The sequence below is a fragment of the Dendronephthya gigantea genome, unplaced genomic scaffold (genome assembly GCF_004324835.1).
Source record: "Dendronephthya gigantea isolate DGI-Jeju-01 unplaced genomic scaffold, DenGig_1.0 000183F, whole genome shotgun sequence".
Lineage (NCBI taxonomy): Eukaryota > Metazoa > Cnidaria > Anthozoa > Malacalcyonacea > Nephtheidae > Dendronephthya > Dendronephthya gigantea.
In genome coordinates, this window is record NW_021163193.1 from 248,070 (window position 1) to 266,826 (window position 18,757).

At 38.9% G+C, this 18,757-nt stretch overlaps 2 protein-coding genes across 4 annotated transcripts; both read right to left on the minus strand.

The window, feature by feature from the left end:
• Positions 1-1,245: 1,245 nt before the first annotated feature.
• Positions 1,246-3,258, minus strand: LOC114538401. The gene is made up of 2 exons (XM_028559578.1): positions 2,076-3,258; positions 1,246-1,975 (listed from the first exon to the last, which is right to left on the minus strand). Exons 1-2 carry the CDS (start codon positions 2,650-2,652, stop codon positions 1,554-1,556), a joined length of 999 nt encoding a protein of 332 aa, XP_028415379.1. The 5' UTR covers positions 2,653-3,258; the 3' UTR covers positions 1,246-1,553.
• A 249-nt stretch (positions 3,259-3,507) lies between these two features.
• LOC114538402 lies at positions 3,508-18,666 on the minus strand. 3 transcript variants are annotated; one of them, XM_028559579.1, is made up of 5 exons: positions 18,461-18,666; positions 9,090-9,189; positions 8,601-8,736; positions 4,053-4,194; positions 3,508-3,720 (listed from the first exon to the last, which is right to left on the minus strand). In XM_028559579.1, exons 1-5 carry the CDS (start codon positions 18,482-18,484, stop codon positions 3,625-3,627), a joined length of 498 nt encoding a protein of 165 aa, XP_028415380.1. In that variant the 5' UTR covers positions 18,485-18,666; the 3' UTR covers positions 3,508-3,624. The 3 variants fall into 3 exon arrangements, with proteins under 3 accessions (XP_028415380.1, XP_028415383.1, XP_028415381.1); XM_028559582.1 differs by having other exon boundaries at positions 18,428-18,666; XM_028559580.1 differs by lacking the exon at positions 18,461-18,666 and adding an exon at positions 18,060-18,258.
• Between the last annotated feature and the right edge of the window lie 91 nt (positions 18,667-18,757).

Sequence of the window (18,757 nt, forward strand, 5' to 3'; positions counted from 1 at the left end):
TACATATTGTGTATAATTATAGCTCTAAATTATCTGCACAGTTTAATGCTTGATTCACATGATCTGCACTGTTCAATGCATGGTTCTTTGACAGATAATATTAACACAAAATAGTTTTTTCAAAAAATTGTATTTATAGCCTTATGAATATATATAGCTTCATAATCATATATAACATGTTTAAGGGTCAGTTTTGAGAGATGTATTACTTAAAATTTTGTAGCATAAAAGACCACATTTGATATGGAAGACTGCAAATCACCAAGCTTTTAAATGCCACTTAACTCTCACATATATATGTTATCCAAAAATGCACCAATCAAATGTTTATAGCACTTCTTGGTTGGGTAAATAGCTAATGTGCATTTGAGGAATGGATATTACAATGTCCCATATTACCTGGTTATTTTAAGGTGATCCTGAATATAAAAATAAAGAAAATTCATTGCAAAATAATTAACAAAAAACAGAAAAATTTTTATTATTTGATTTATTATAAACTGAAATAAACAAGCATGCTTGGATTTCTTGCACATAAAGAGGTAAAAAACAGTTTTATTGAATATTTCATGAATAAATCATGTTTTAAAGTACCAAAAATATAAACCTGGGGAATTCGCATGTCCATAAATATATCAAATGAGCTCTTTTATAAAGTTTGTTTGAAAATTTGATTTCGAAAAAACTTCAATTAAGGCCTTCCAGGCTAGAAATACAAGACTGTAAGTTATGATATTTTTAATGCGCTGAATACCTTATATGATAATGCGCTATACGATGTATAACGATCGGTTGTCAATGCTTTACTCCAGCCGATCGACCATGTATTTCGCTATTTAATGATTGGTTCTATGACATTTATCGTTATAAACTTACCAGAACTATCCGAGGCAATCTTTTCATCACGTATTCTGATGTAGTAAATGATTTCAATACAAGGTTTTGTTCAATTTCAATAAAAATTATCATTAACGCGATGTGCATCACCAATCTTCACTCCTTGTTTTCAAATCTCCATTATGAATATATAATGAGAGGAATTTAACTCCAAAAATGGAGTTAATTTCTCTAACCCCTCTAGATGGGATTATTTTTGCATACTAATCAACGTTCGAAGACCTCGTTACTCCACCGAGGAGTTAATATAACTCTAAAAGTGGTGTCAAAATAGCACCAAAATTTAACACCCCGAAAAATGAAATTTGGGGGTGTTAAAATAACTCCCTGAAAATAACAGTGTAGTACATTTTATTATTCATTCAAGTAGCTATTGCTAAAAGATATCAGAACAAACTACTAAACAGTAAACACTACGAATGTTCAGGATATCATTTTGTATATGTTTTGACTTCCAGTGAATAAAATGTTAACCATACTTACTGTTTTGTTTTGTTTAAAAAAATGTAAACAACACAATGGCGGGTACAAAACGATGTAAATTTCATAATTGAAATAGACAGGATAATAATTAATGTCTAACTTTATACTGACAACAACTTTATTTACAGCGTTATTGCATCTAAAATACAAAATATTAATATGAAGTTGGCACTTTACTCTTGTAGCTGTAGGTATTCTTCAAGTGTCGGTGGCTGCAGCTGAAAGTATTCCGACACAATGTTTCCGTACAAACAAGCGTGGGCATTCTGTAAAATTGCACAAACAATATATATCTTTCCAATTGGACTTAAACGAAGTTGAAGTCCTCGTTTAAAATCTGTACACCGAAAATACTTTACAATTTCTCCAAACAGCCACTCGACGGAGACACGAACAGAGTTCATAGCTTTATTGTATGCTTTCATTTCGTCGGTGAGGTTTGCATCACGAAATGGTGCTTGTAAGTAAACTCTTAACGGGTATGCAGGATCGCCGTAAATACACAGCGTTTCCCCAGTTGGAGAATATGCAATTCTTTCCAGATCCCTCATTAGACCTGACTCAGCTAGCATACCAGCATCATGTTTCCTTCCTTCTGCAAAAATAAATTAAAATGAGTCAAATCTTATGCGTGTATTTCAAACACTCATGGAATTGAAATCAGAGATCGACATCACAAACACGTATATACTTACCCCATGGTCCAGAAAGATTCGCAATCAGACCGTTGGGTATTACGATACTTTGAAATTTTATGCTATGTACTCTTTTGTGCCCGTTATACACATCCCTTTGGTGTTTTCCAGGCCTGCAAATTGGTCGTACCGTACCATCAATAAACCCAAAACAATTGCTCAAGGGGGCGCCTTTAGCATGGATGACATTGGCATACGTTTGTAGTGAGTCTTGGGTTAAAAATGGACTATCCCATCGCTGAAGTAAGTGTGACTTTCGGACATATATATGATTAAGAATAAGGTGGGTTATTTTGCAAAGATCTGGCACAGATCGTCCAAATCGTGGAACCATATCACAGTATCGACAAGGATACGCTAATCTCTTTAGAAGTATGCACAGGGCTTCCAGACCATGGCAGTAGCTTCCTTTGTAGAACTGAACTTCGTCTGGGATTTCTAAACAGCGTTTAAGGCGAAGGTCGAAGGATGTCAGCTTTCTCAAACCGCAGTTCGGTTTGACATGTAATTTCGTCATAATTTTCCCAACTGAAAGGAGTGTAAATCTTGTATGGAAAATTAGATTGCGCAAACTCATTTTTTCTCAACTCTTCGTCCAGTATAAGCAGCTGTGTGTCAGAAAGATGACCGTTTCGGTGAGCGATCAATAAAATATCTAAAATTTCCTCTCTACTTGCCATGCATACGACTGACGTTTTACCGTGCAGTGAGTGCGCCGTACTAAAAAGTATTTTGCATTTCCCAAACTAGAATTTTGGCGGGACGTTACACGGACTCGCCCCAGGCTAAAAAAATTGAGCGCTGACGTTGCCGTTGCGATCGCGGTGCGTTTCCCAAACTCTCTAATAGCTCTCGTGTGCGGCGGGCTTAATAGGAAGACGAGACCGTCCCTCTATAATCTATATCCAGTAAGTAAATCTTCTGACATGCTTCGATGCATGAATGTCGTCGCACGTAGCCAACTTTATGACATAGAACAATTCCTACATACATACACTTCATACATCAACAGGTAACGCTGCGCATGCCTGTATTGAGGTTCCTAGTCGTAATGCGCAAAAATCGAACAAAGTTGTTTTTCTTAAAAAGCTTGATTGTGTCATGCAATTTACACAACTTTACTTGCTGATAAAGTCTATTTTGATGGATAGTGTTAACCGAACCCGCGTCTAAATGCATCCAAGACTGGGGCCAGTTGTATCAAGCTCGTTTAGCTTAAACGGTGGATAAGTCAAAATTAGATAACGCTCTTACATCTCTCTTGAATGAGTGAACTTGAATATTATGCACTAAATATGTAGTTTAGTACAGTATCTTTGTATTAAGGTTAAAAACATTTAGTTTGCTTGTTGAGTAAAACAATAGACGTGCTTTCTATCTTGAACTTATCCACCGTTTAAGCTAAACGGGCTTGATACAACCGGCCCCTGGACAGTAAACATGCAGTTGCTTGTGACATATATATTCTTTACAATTGGAACTCAACGACTGTGTGGGCATAAACATATTTTGTGTATGCTCAAACACATGCACAAACATTAGTTTGCCTTCATTCGATATTCAGTAATTCTCTTGAACCCGTCTTTCTTAGTTGGACTTGTGCAAATTCTGGTTGTGTTGGTGGTAGATTACTTGCTTCTTTATCCTGAAGAGTTTCAAATATTTATATTCATTTCTGTTATTAGTGTTAATGTTATTACTATGCATTAGGTTCCGCAGAACTTACATTCTTTCCATGCTCCCGCTACGTTTTTTCTTAGTTGTGTTCTATCTGGGGTATAACTATAAGCACTTATATACCGGGTTTATCTCTTAAGCACACAAATTTTAAAAGAGGAACCGAATCCCTAATTTACCCCTATTCCTCCTTCTAAATACAGTGGGATTGCCAGCAGAATTTACATCAAATTTGTATACAACAAAAATTTACAAGATGCTCAAAAAAGTTAATAGAGAATGAGCCTTAATACGGCATACCTCATCTACTTTTTGTGATCTTTCTTTTAATTTAGTCGCCAAATCTAGATCCATATTTTTCTTATCGTCTTCGGCATGTGCCTTTTTATGTTGCATATTTGTCCAAACTTTACCAAGCTCGTTATTTTTCAGTTCAATCCCTCTAAAAACAAAACAATTTAATAAAAAGCAATATATTACAGTCGATTTCACATCACTTTTGGGGAGTGTTCAGTGTTGCCAAAATATTCCGAAGTTCGTTCCGAAGTTTGCCGCTGAACTTCCGACTTTGGTACTGCTTTGGTAGCGAGCTTCCTTTTGAATTGGCTCTCTTTAAAAGGGTGAACCACTGAGCTATATTAAATTCCTGGAGGACCGGCTCGCGGCCAAATCGTGTCCGCAAAAACATGGCGGATTTTGAGCTTTGCTGACGCCACATGGTTCCTTTTGCTCATGGTAGTTACCACTGACATACCGCGATCACAGAATACCTTACAGAAGTGGAACTCCTGTACTTTTTTCGTAAGTGTGATTCGTCACTTAGCAAGTGCATTTTTTTGAGGCTGTCACCCCCCTGCCAATACTAAATATGGCTTGATTTTAGACATTGGCAGGGGGGCGACTACCTCAAAAAAATGCACTTGCTAAGTGACGAATCATGACGAATCACACTTACGAAAAAATAGTATAGAGTTCCACTTCTGGTAGGTATTCTGTGCCGCGATACAAGGTGAAAAACTGTGTCCATCTCCCTCCTGGTTTTTATAAAAATATTTTCGGCTTTCGGTATATATTTTTTGTATTTCATATAAATCTTCTTTTTTCCTGTTCAACAAATGGAAAGGAGACGTAGCTTTGTGCTCTATATGTCTGACGTTGTGAATGGCTTAATTCACTTACCGGGGGAATGTTTTTTTCTCATTCGGCTGTTATTTTATGGCATCCAGGTAAGCCGGTTTTTATAACAATTTCAGTTTTTTGCCTTTGGACTCGAATATAAACTGATTACCAAAGGTTCTGAGCCATATAAATCCATCAAAACGTATGGTACGAACAGCAAATATACTATTTTAGACCTTTGGTACATGTGCACTGCAATGTTATATACTCAAACTTTATCATTTTCTTGACTTGTGTGGGGAAGGAATTAAATTCCTAGCAATGTCAATCTTTGAGTTTGGTCTATTTTGTTTTCATGATAGCAAACAATAATGTAAATAGGTAAACCTTCCCCCCAGTGCGTCTATTAGATTTAAGCAATAATTAACATGATCTAACTGACAAAAGTGCTGAGTGGGTGCTGATACAAAGTAATAGGATTTTTGCTGCAAACAGTGTAAATTTCAACCTCTGATGATGGTGACTGTTAAAACCTAGTTAATATATTATCTTGTTTGCCTTGTCAAATTCAAATCAATTATCATGGCTTATATTAATTGATTTTTTAACTTCTTGCACCTTGTGAATAAATCTTGTTCAGATCTCCATTTATATTTTTCAGGATGAAGATGCTATGAAATAAAGCAAGCTAGAGGTGGCTTATTAATTAATGAAATAAAGCAAGCTAGAGATGGCTTATTAATTAATTGTCATGCAATTTGTTGGAACATTGAACTGAGATGTATTAAGCATATTATACACATTCTTATGAATCTGCATTGTTATCCTTAATTACCATGTTATCTGATTTTGTTTTTGGCTGTTATTTTTATAACCATTGTTATATTTATAAAAGAAATAAATATAAACATGCATTGTGTGAGCAGTGTATCTTCAATTTGCAGCCACTTTCATAATTTTCTGTTTATGGTATCAAACTTCAAGAGGGCTAAATTCAATGGGCTAATCAGGAGTAATTGAGTCTATGGAGGGATGAATATTGTTCATTAATAAGACCAGGATCCAGGGGTGCAATTAGATAATATTGAAAACTTTTATAGCCCATTGAGGTACAATTAAGCTGATGACCTTACTGAAAAGTACATTATGCAAATATGACTCATGGTTGAAACTATATTCTTGCACTTAGTCAGCCGCCAAGCATCTTGCCCCTGAGCTTTGGCCTCTGTTTCTTTGGATTATACCTAGATATATTGTCCTGAAGACATTCAAGACCATTCAAGAAAACATTATTAATTGCATACTTTCAGTAATTCTGCTGTTTAAAATGCAATTAATGATGTTTTCATGACTTTATATTTCAAAAAAACAAAACAAGTTTTCACGGGAAATTTTTTTATAAAGGCCAGGGGGGAGAACCTGTTCTTTACCAAATCCAGGGGGGAGAACACCCTTGTAGCGGGCTCATAATTGAGCCCGGTCAGTGGTAAATACCATGGCCAAAAGGAACCATGTGGCGTCAGCAGAGCTTCTGCGGTTGCGCAGAAGGGCGAAGTCCGCCATGTTTTTGCGGACAAAAAGATGGCGGCGAAGTTACCGAAAAATGACGAGCCGGTCCTCCAGGAATTATTATATACCTCAGTGGGGTGAACGGGGAATGGGGGAATCGGGTAATGGAGGAACTCGGGAGCGGGGGAACTGGGGATCAGCGAAATGGAGGAACTGCGGGGTGGGAGAACTGGGTAACGGAGGAATGGAGAGCAGGGCGATGGAGAAACTGGGGAGCAGAGGAGATGGGGAGCGATGGATAGAAAATGGGAAATGGAGGAACAAGAGAATGGGGGACCAGAGATGGGAAGTCGGAGGAAGGGGAATTCCTCTGTCGTTCTGTCCCCCAGTTCTCCTGCTATCCTTCTCCCCCATTCCCCTGTTCTCCTACTCCCCAGTTCCTCCAAAGTAACACACAAAAGTAACATAACTGTAAATACTACAATTTCTTTTATTCATATGGATCCGCATAATGTACTATATAAAACATATTAGGAAGCAAAATGAAAATTATATACACAGAACAGTTTCTTGAGCAATGTTATTTCCATATAACATATGTTCTGTTGCATTTTTCATTATATTTTGAATAGATATCACTATTCAATTGAAAATTTGCATGCCAACTAAATGTACACACTAGCTTATTGTTTCCACATGATTTACTAAAAGGGATGTATATTATGATTTTTCACTTGGGTAATATGTAAAGTTTCACAAAACACTTTCCAGGTTGGCATTATGCAAAATAATAACAATAATATTGAACAATTTTCATCTTTTAAACGTAGAACAGATAGATATAAAAACAGTTTCTTTCCTACCATGATCAGCACATTAAAAAAAAATTTTAAAAATTTTTAAGCTATCTTGTAAAATAGTTAGATATTTATAGATATTTTACTTTATATATTTTACTTTATAACTTTTAATAATTGTAAAACACATTGTAATTTATTTTTTATGCAATGATGTGTTATTAAATCTCATCTTTAATAGTGTTGAACCTAATTAAAGGAAAAACTGTTACTACATCATAGGCGTGTATACAGTATTATCGCTTTCTGCATCTGGAATCCTAATTACAAATATATATTTATATTGTTATTATTTTGCATAATGCCAAGTCACAAACTAAAGATCATATTCTTCCTGTGTGGCCAAGTGTTTTTTGAAACTTTAGATATTACCCAAGTGAAAAATCATAATATACATCCCTTTCAGTAAAAATTAAAACTATAAATAGCATAATGGTATTGTTGTGTGACTTTTAAAATCATGTGGAAACAATAAGCTAGTGGGTTCATTTAGTTGGCATGCAAATTTTTAATTGAATAGTGATATCTATATTCAAAATATAATGAAAAATGCAACAGAACATTATGTTATATGGGAATAACATTGCTCAAGAAACTGTTCTGTGTATATAATTTTCATTTTGCTTCCTAATATGTTTTATATAATACATTATACACATGTATAATTGTGATCAGACCATATGAATAATAGAAATTGTAGTATTTACAGTTTTGTTACTTTTGTGTGCTACTTTGGAGGAACAGGGGAATGGGGAAGCTGGGTAGCAGGAAAACTGGGGAACAGAGCCACAGAGGAATTCCCTTTCTCCCCACTCCCCATCCCCGGTTCCCCCATGCTCTTGTTTCTCCGTTCCCCCGCTTGTCTCTATCCATCACTCCCCATCTCCCCTGCTCCCAAGTTCCTCCACCCCCCTGCTCTCCTTTCCCCGTTACCCAGTTTTCCCACTCCGCAGTTCCTCCACTCCGCAGTTCCTCCATTCCTCCCACTCCCCAGTTCCTTCCTTCCCCCCTTTAAAGATAGTCCTTTTGAATTTCCGAACTTCAAAATGCACTTCCGAACTTCAAAGTGCACGAAATTCAAATTTCCACAAAGTGACGAAGACAGGATTTGATGTGACATTTTCTATTCAAATCGTTCCGACTTTTATCGAAGGTTATCCGCATCTTTAATATCCACATCTTTATTTTCAAATGTTAGGTCTGTGAAAACTTGCTGACCACAGCAGGCACAGCTGTAGACTCTTGGGAAATTATAAGGGGGTCTTCCAGGGAATATGGGCCATATTGCAAGTGACAAGTGTACTATCCTAATACAAAAAGCATGATTTTGGCAAATTACACACGTCTAATATTTTAAAGCTACCTTTTTTGAACAAATTTCATGTCGTGTGCCAGTCTTTTCATATTCTGATCATCTGGATAGGGCACTTTGATCATATGAGGTTCCATCGGTTCTGTTTGACAGTATTCCTCTGCTGAGTAGCCAGGATGGTTGCGAGCTATTACAAATCCATACGGAAAAGTTATTTTGGTGAATGTTTAAACGCAAAATTATACTATATATATACATTAAATTTGTAACTTGCAAATTCCGCATTCTTTCAAAATAGGTCTGGTCGGTTAGACTGGCAGAGCATGAATGCCATGTATCAAAAAGAAGTCCTTCTTCACCTCTTGGCAAGAAAAATTTAAAAGGAATGAACAAAGGCATGAAGTTTAGCTATGCCGCTAAAGGACAATGACTACAAATTTTTAAAGAGCATTTAATAAAACCTTCTTAAAGCTTTTGTCATATGACGCAAGCTCGGTGGGATCACGTAACGAAAGTTTTTATTTCGACAGGTTTTGTTACCTGGTGGTCTGCCGGTAAAGCCCTGCTCTTCTGATAATTTCTGCGCGGTCAATGAGCAAAGACCATCTTTTTTGATCGAAGAATCTGTGGCCATCATGATCTAGAATAAGAATAAGACAGTGAGGAATAGGACGTCGTCAATGTTATATGTTTTCAAGCAGGAATTATTGAATTATTATATTAAATTATTATACTAGTATATATGTTTATATAGTATATATGTTTAAATGTACAATATGTATTCTAGTATATTGTTAAGTCACTTGATCAGACCTACGCGGAAAAGAATAGAGACGACTTTCTGATAGTTTTCTATTCTGTGCCTTCGACGTTTAATGGTTATGCTACTTGTGTGCATGCGCGACATTTGAACGAGGCTGGTAATCACTGGTAAGATAAGACTGGCAATCAACAACTGCCTATTCTGTCAGCCTCAACTGTCATTTTGCAAACATTTTAAAAAATTTTTTTGGGAACTATCAAAATAAAATGTGAAAAATAGGATAAAGGTGAAGGATGACTATGGAAAAAAACTTGGATATACAGTTCAAGACAAACTAATAATTGTAACTATAATAGTATAACCAAGTATAGGTTGAACCTCTAACTTTCTGGGTCTGGCAGGATTTTCCAAGATGTTTTTAAGTAATGGGTTAGTTGGCCGTTGGGGACTGCAGGAACTAGGTATTGATATCGAGTAATCTATTACTTTTAATTTTGACGGGTTTCAGATACTAATGTGTCAGACATTGAAAAGGCATTCCATTAGGTGCAGATCACTCCATCAGATAGTTGCCTGGTAAGGTTTCTCTGGTTCGATGATATCCTATTATCATTACAATGATGACAATCCTATTATCATTACAACTCACAGTGGCAAGAGCATTGCACCGGCATAGCAAAAGCGTAGGTTCGATTCCTGCCGGAGGACCGATAGTTGACTCATATTTCATCAACTGTTCCCGGCTTGAATTTGAAGTGTGTATAATTCCACTCGAAAGTAAGACCCTTTCAACCTCCACAACTTTATTATGTGTATAGAGATTTATGCACAGCAGAATGATGAAATGAAAATCGTACTTTCAATTTCATGCAATTTGATTGGACGTACGATGATTTTCACGTGTGAAAAATTCCATACACGCGCGCGGCTTTTGATTTGGACGTACGATATTCTTCACAGGTGAAAAATTGTGGTAAGTCATTTTGGCGACAATTTGTTTACATTTTTTTCAAGATGGCGTCGAAATATATAGGAGTGACTTTAAAAACATAATTCTTATATTCAAGATTCAAGACATTTTCACATTCAGCACATGAAATCTTTCGGAAAGAATTTCTATTGAACAAAATTACAAAGAAACTGAACGGTAATAATTATTAACAAATTACTTCATGGTTGGCGAGTGCGTACGATTTTTATGCAAGTGTTGCGAAGGATCTTTATTTATTTTTTGCTCTGAACTACAAAATTACAGCGTTTAAAAGAGGGTTGGGATAAACTTAGAATTTTGCCGTACAATGTAAATGAAGCTGAAGTTCGTACAGGAGAGTAGCGCCAGTCCCTATGCCAGCGGTTTAATCCGCTTCACATAGTTACCTACTTCATGTTTACATAATCGTCCTTGTTATTGTTATGTTAATAAAGCACGCTTTATAATCGCTTCTCCTGGTAAACCAGGACCTCATTTTTTATATTGGCGTGGTGACAGCGGTTCACAACGTATTCACGCCTCGACAACTGGTACATTTACCATCCTCAAGCGAGAAGACCGAACTTTATAAAGGTTAGCTATTCTTGAGCTAAAATTTTCCGTGCATTTTCTTAACAAACATGGCCGCCGTTCGCGCGCCAAAACAATGGCAGCTTTCCAGGAACGAAACCATAACTTCATACGAGAGCTGGAGACAGAATTTAATGTACATTTTATCCTTTGACAATAATTTCGCACCCTTCCTTGAAGCTACATGGCTCAAGAAAACAGCCACCAACCCTCACCGTGGGCTGACCGACGACGGGAAACTGTTCCCGAAGCTAGACGACTAACCGCAGCTCAGAAAAATGCTTATTTGGATTTGTTATTGGGCCAAATCGCCAATTTCTGCCCAGTTGTGTCACAAAGCTCTATCGTTAAGAATTCGGATTCTCTTAATGATATCTGGCAAAAGATTCGCCAACACTATGGTTTCCAGTCCTTCGGAGCTCATTTCCTCGACTTGGCCACAATCATTCGCCAGCCGAATGAGCGCCCTGAAGATCTATTCCAACGACTTATGGCTTTCTTTGAGGACAATTTGTTGTCTGCTAACGGCGGTATCACTCATCATGGCGAGACCTTGGAGGTTGACGAAGATTTAACTCCAACCTTGGAAAATACCATTGTAGTTTTGTGGCTTCAACTGATACACCCAGGCTTACCGCTAATGGTGAAGCAAAAGTATGGTTCAGAGTTACGCAACAAGTCCCTTGCCTCTTTGAAACCTGAAATCTCCCAGGCTCTTACTCCCCTCCTTGATGAGCTTCGAGTAATCGAGGAGACTAGAGCAATGCGCGTCGGCAGCTCAGGTCCACGCCAGTTTACCCGTAACTCAGCTAGTTCGCAACGCAGACAGTTCCGTTCATGCATCCTATGCAAGACAGCCGGCCGCCCTCATTCAACTCACAACCTCATGGAGTGTCGCTTTCTACCAGAACACGACCGACGACCTTGGGCCCGTTCCCGTCTTTTAAGGGACGACCCTGATGAGTCCACCCCTGAAGACGATGAGTCCTTTGACCCTAGTCATGATGGTGTTGCTAGTATTGTTCACGTCGATAACCCCACTGTTCGCCGTGTCAGTATCGTCCAGTCACCTGTTCTTCACACCTTTTACCATCAGTATCCTGTCCAGGTTACCTTAGACACTGGGGCCACATCTAATATGGTTCGTGCATCCTCCGCCACCGCCTATGGCCTTCCAGTTACCCCTGCTTCTCAGATGGCACGACAGGCCGACGGCATTACTCCTATGGAGGTTGCTGGCGAAGTCCACTGCTCTCTTGTCCGGGGTTCATCTTCCTTCGAACTCGATGCACTTGTTGTGCGACACCTCGATGTTGAGATCTTGGCTGGTAATCCTTTCTTGGCCACCAATGATATCGCTATTCGACCTGCCAGGCGAAAAATTGTAGTCGGTGGTACCGAGGTCGTGCGTTATGGTCCCACATCAACGTCTCCCCATTCTACTGCCAGACGTACCCAATCCTTCTTGCTCCGTAATCCACAACTGACAGTGGTCTTACCCGGTGCTTACCCTCAGTTAAGCACGCCACTGGAGTCTGAGCCTGATGCATTGCGGGCCTTAGAGCCAAGAATTGACAGTCCATCCAACCTCCCTCGCAAACCTGAAGCTGCTTGGCCTCATCCGCAAGATATCGCCTCAGTCGACCATACCATACGCATTACTAACACCACCTCATCCCCAGTCTTAGGCAAGAGAAGCAAGATATTGTGCCAAGTCTGACACGTCATACCCACCCCTATCGCCGACCCTTCTGCCCTTTGTCCCTCCCCTCCACACTGTAAAGCAACCCCACCCTCTGTTCCCAATAAGCCGTTTTCCAGCACACTCGTTATCAATCCAGATTCCTCTTTGCCTCTGAAGGTTCGCGTCCAATTTAGGGAGCTTAACCTTGAGTTTGACGATGTATTCAACCCTTCCATCTCCAAGTATAATGGCGCCAGTGGCAAGATTGAAGCTGTAGTCAACATGAGCCCAACCCTCCCTCCCCAACGCAAAGGCCGCCTACCCCAATACAACCGTAGTACCATGGAAGCATTACAGGCAAAGTTCGATGAGCTCGAAGATGCAGGTGTGTTTGCTAAACCCGAACAGGTTAATGTTTATGTGGAGTATCTCAACACTTCCTTCCTGGTGAAAAAGCCAAATGGCGGAACATCTTTTGGCGAGGTTGCCCAGGGGCCGGTTGTTCAAAAGCCAGTTAACGCTAACCCAGGGTTAAAAATGCGTAAATTTTAAACCTTGCTTAATTTTAATTCACATCGATATTGTTTATCATACAAAATGGCCTTTCATTTCGAATCTTTCCAAAATTCCATGCACTCAAAACAACGTCCCTGCCACCCTGCCCTCGCGGCATATAATCTTTCGACTGACAATATATCCTCGTCGGGAGGAGTTTTGACGCTCGTTTATTGACCAATCGAAAACGTTCTTATATACAATTTAGTCCTTAGAATACATTTAATCTTAGGTTATATATTTTAACCCTGGGTTAACTAACCCTATACCGCTAACCCTGCTTTGAACAACACAGTTTTAACCAAGGTTTAGCTAACCTAGGGTTAAGGATTTTAACCCAGGTTTAGCACTAACCCAGGGTTAAATTTAACCTGCTTTTGAACAACCGGCCCCAGTACAGTAAACCACAGCCTTCCTTAACGACAATGTTTTACGGTCCATCGGCCAGTGGAAGTTCATCATCTGCACTGACTTGTTAAAGTCGTTCTATCAGATTCCACTGGCTGCATCCTCTATGAAGTATTGTGGTGTTACTACTCCTTACAAAGGTATCCGTGTGTACACTCGATCTGCCATGGGCATGCCTGGCTCGGACACATGTTTGGAAGACCTCATGTCTCGTGTCCTGGGTGAGCTCATTCAGGAAGGCTGCGTTGCCAAGATCGCCGACGATCTGTACATCGGTGGTAACCCCCCTAGCGAAGTCCTTTCCCATTGGCGCCGTGTCCTTATACTGCTTAGGAAGAACAACCTCCGTCTCTCGGCCTCCAAAACCTTCATCTACCCAAGGAAAGCTATAGTGTTGGGTTGGATTTGGTCCAACGGCACCTTACAGGCTAGCCCGCACAAGCTCTCCGCCCTATCCTCAGTAACCCCTCCTCCTACTGTGCAGGGTCTTCGATCATTTATCGGCTCCTACAAGGTACTCAGCCGCGTACTTCCAAAATATGCTTGTCTACTCGACCCTCTTGAGTAGGCCACAGCCGGGAAAGAGTCTCGGGACCGGATCTCCTGGTCCGATGAGTTACTCCTTGCTTTCAAGACCACACAGCAGGCGCTAGGTAACCACAAGACGATTACTCTCCCCCAACTCTATCGTCGACCGCGACCTTATACTCAGCCAAAGGGCATATCGTAAGAAAAACCACATACCCAGCGCTAGGTCGAAAGCGCCCGGCCGACTTTCGCCCTCCCATCCTTTCAGTCTCCATTGGTGACCTCGTATTTGTGAAAGGCGACAAGGACAAGACAAAGGCCCGTGATAAGTACCTCGTCACAGACATCGATAATAAAAAGATGTGTCATTTGCGGAAGTTCACAAGCTCCCAGTTCCGAAGTAAAGTTTATACCGTACCTACTCAGCCAAAGGGCATATCGTAAGAAAAACCACCTACCCAGCGCTAGGTCGAAAGCGCCCGGCCGACTTTCGCCCCCCCCATCCCTTCAGTCTCCATTGGTGACCTCGTATTTGTAAAAGGCGACAAGGACAAGACAGAGGCCCGTGATAAGGACCTTGTCACAGACATCGATAATAAAAAGATGTGTCATTTGCGGAAGTTCACAAGCTCCCAGTTCCGAAGTAAAGTTTATACCGTACCTCTCACCGACTGCTACCCAATACAGGCTGCGTTTCCATCATCCACCATACAACCACCCATCCGTGGTTACGACGCACTCTGCGACTCCGATGAGTCCGCTGTTGCCGAGATGTCACTTGACCAGTCCCCAAGCCCTGCTACTGAAAGCCTCGATCTTCCAGCACCTCCCCCAGTTCCTGACGCAATTAACCGTACACCAGTTCTCTCCACTCCTTCAACAACACCCATCAATCCTCTGTCTCCTATCGTCCCTCCAAGAAGGTCAACACGGGAGCGAAAAGCCCTTACTGGTGTACCAAAGACTGGGATTTGGATCCCAATTGACTCGCTCGGATCTCCCTCTTGAAACATTGTTGACACTGCCGCGTTTAGCTTACCATGCATGCGTAACCCCAAATATAATGGGGTATAGTAAGACGGGCACCGCGCCCCAGTTGTTGTTATTAAGTAGTTCATTTCTAATTATGTTGTCACATGTAAGCGTTAGTTCCATACCGGCTCGTGGACAAGGGGAAACTGGCCACGCCAGTCCCTATGCCAGCGGTTTAATCCACTTCACATAGTTACCTACTTCATGTTTACATAATCGTCCTTGTTATTGTTACGTTAATAAAGCACGCTTTATAATCGCTTCTCCTGGTAAACCCGGACTTCGTTATTTATATTGGCGTAGCGAATAACACAAAAAATTCAACATTTAACCTCACAAAATGAACTAGAATTCAATATTATGTCATTAATGAAACATATAAACTCTAATTTATGAAAATTTGTGTTTGTAAGTTGCGAAATAGGTACAGGAAAAAACAATTTAATCGAATTTATCTTCTCAAGGCAATAATACTGTTGATATCTTGTCAAAACAGTGTTTATTAGACATTAATTACCAAATTTCTTCGTATATTCGCAATCGTTGAGTCAGCTAACACTTTCGAATTGCATAAATGATTCCGGCAGCATTATTTTTTCGAAGATATTTGCATAAATTATTGGCAAAAATGTACAAAAACTAGATTTTGCAAAACAGTTAGTTCTTTTTGTCCGCAATCCGCATTTTATTCTTTTCGTCCGCCTGTCCGCATCCGCACTTTATCCCAACCCGTTTTAAAAGAACCATAACATAAATTAACATAAATTAACATAACTTAACAACCCATAAGTCCTTCAGCGAGCCATTTTATTTCTCTCTGTCTTCATCATGGATCGAGAGAATCAACGACAAAAAAATTAAGACGAAAAGAGGTTCGCGGCCCAGACAAAGGCGAATCGTCAAGTCAAACCACTCCTAAAGGAAGTTACACTGTCATATGACCAGCTGAATCACTTGAGTTCCATGAATGCTAACTCTAATTACTCTATACGCTTGGTCGGAAATGCCTCAGCAATGTCAAAAGAGAAGTGGTACAATACTCTCCAATATCAATTCCTCAGGAGCTCTCTCATCCTTGGCTTCCGAGGATTTTCCTGAGGCATGGAAATTTCTTCTCGGAGGAGGTTTCGGGACGAGAATAAAGACGCGTTCTGAAACCGCAAAAGCCTGGTTACAAGTCGTTCAAGTGGGTCAACGACATTCCCAGTTTTTTCCAGGTCGCACCACCCAGGTCCAAAAACGAATGAGCCGCTGGAGTACTGCTCAACGCCATCCTCTGCCATTCAACAGCAACAGATTCCAACCTCGCAGGTCATTCAGAGGCCGCTAGCAAAGTTTCAGGGGCTACGGACAAGTTCATCAGACCCCACCAATAGCTGTTTAACTAAACTAAGCTGTTTAACTATGATTGCTTAGAAAGTTTATTTATGGTTTATTGGAAATTAAAGGCAACATTATTTTTGAAGTTGGGGCAGAACATCATTGAACGCAGAACATAATTGAAATATCTAAAATGAAAGTCATATATAAGAGCCCTGTTAATTTAGCAATAAACAACTTAACTAAATGTGCCCTTCTTTGAGTAACTGATTGATTAATAAACTAAATAAAAGCTACTTCACTGATGCATGTGTATAGTATTATTTCATAGGTTTTGGAATGTGCAATTACTATATGTGAAAGTACTTCTTTTGTTGGTGGCCGCCCTCACTTTTCTAAATAGTTCAGCAGCCCTTGCAACCTAAGATATACTTTGTCATCCCTGAAGCAAGACTCTTGTGGTACTTATCTGTTTCATGGAAAATTGTCCTCTAGCTGAACAGCAAGCCCTATTTTTTATTTATGACCTTTGTTCAGATTTGTTGAAATACCAGTCAATGAGATGTGGAAAACAATTTACAAAATGATTCTGCTGCAGTAATTGTATAACTAATCACACATAAAATGTCATTACGTTGAATATTTTTTAAATCCATTTAAATCCATGTCCATATATGACAATAAACTATAATAGGAGACCTTTGATAACATGCAGGAGAATATATATAACTTTTACCTATAATATAAACAAGAATATAAATTTTTCAAGGTCTCTTTTTTATTCATCTATTTTACTGTGTGATAAATAATGATAATCATAATATAAACTGACATGTAACATTTATTCATTATTCATGAGGTAGAATTTGCATTCATACCTTTTGTAGAAATCATAAATGATTAAATGTTCTTAAACGTTGTACAAATTCTTTGTACATGGTAAAGTACGTATTTTCGTGATGAAATATTTGTACAGCCTGAATCTATCATCATAAATGGTAATGTAAAATCGCCTGAGGTGACACAGGAAACCTCCTCATTCAGAAATGACATTTGAAGGAGGCCAGAAAAAATTACATGACTATGAGCATTTTATTTACCCAATTGTTCTTTAACACTCAAATCATCTATACAAACGTTTCACAATTTGACTACTCAAATTATTTGTTCAACAAACTTATTAGCGGCAAGAAATGATTGGCCATTATATGAGTCAGTCTCGCCGCTCTAGTAATGGCCATTGCTGCGTTTGACGAATTCATAAAAATAAACAAATAGATTCCTTTCCCTTCTCAAATTACTTAACAAATAATACCAGTGATGAAAAAGTTTGTGAGCTAGATTTGTGTACAAAAAATAATTGTCCTTCAACAGAAGTCTAGCTATGTTATAAAATGCATATAATTGCTACTTCATGTTCTACACATAGACAATCAACAAGAGATTTAGTGATTTCGATGGCAGATTTTATAAAGTTTGTGAAGCTATTAAACCGGCTATATTCTGTTCGATGACTTAAACAAAATATGTCACTATGGACTAGGCAGAATACTAAAAAGGCTAAACGACATGCATATTCAGTAATTCAGCCTGCGTATAATAAGGCAATACTTTGTTTCTAATTTAAAAATTGAAACAAACGCGAAGATATACACTTACCCTATATCGAAACTATGCGGATGAAATTCTATACGGCGCCAAATGTTTCTCACGTTAAGTGTTGTAAGATTCTATAACGTTTCTACTCACTATGTTCTGGCCGCTTTTACCGCACTTCAATACGACGTGGGAAGAAAGCCATAATAGGTTTTGTGCCAAATGAGTTAGCAAGAAAGATAACAACGCGCGAATGACTCAATATTACCAGGCATTTGCATAAAAGCTCATGCTCAGCCACCACCTGGCGTGAAAATAACTGAAGCGTGCATCGACTATTCTTTATTTAATAAAAGAACAGAAATTTGACATGCATTACATATTTCTAAGCGCATATTATGAAGTTCACAATCAAAATAATTTCTCCTTACCTCTTGCAAATTTCAATAACGTAAAACACTTACAGGCTTAAAATCGACGCGAAGCATACAATATGTATTCCACTGTCACAAAATATTTGTGTACTCGTCAAACGAATACTGCATTCCATGTCCCTGGTTAGTACGAATGTTATTATGTCTAGCCCAATTTTGAGTGCATCTATGTCGACACTGTTAAAACACGGTGGGAAAAGAAAACATACAACAGATTCAAGACAAGGTTAAAGGACTAAATATATATACGTATATATATTATATATATATATATATATATATATATATATATATATATTATATTATTTATATAAGCGCTAAGCATGA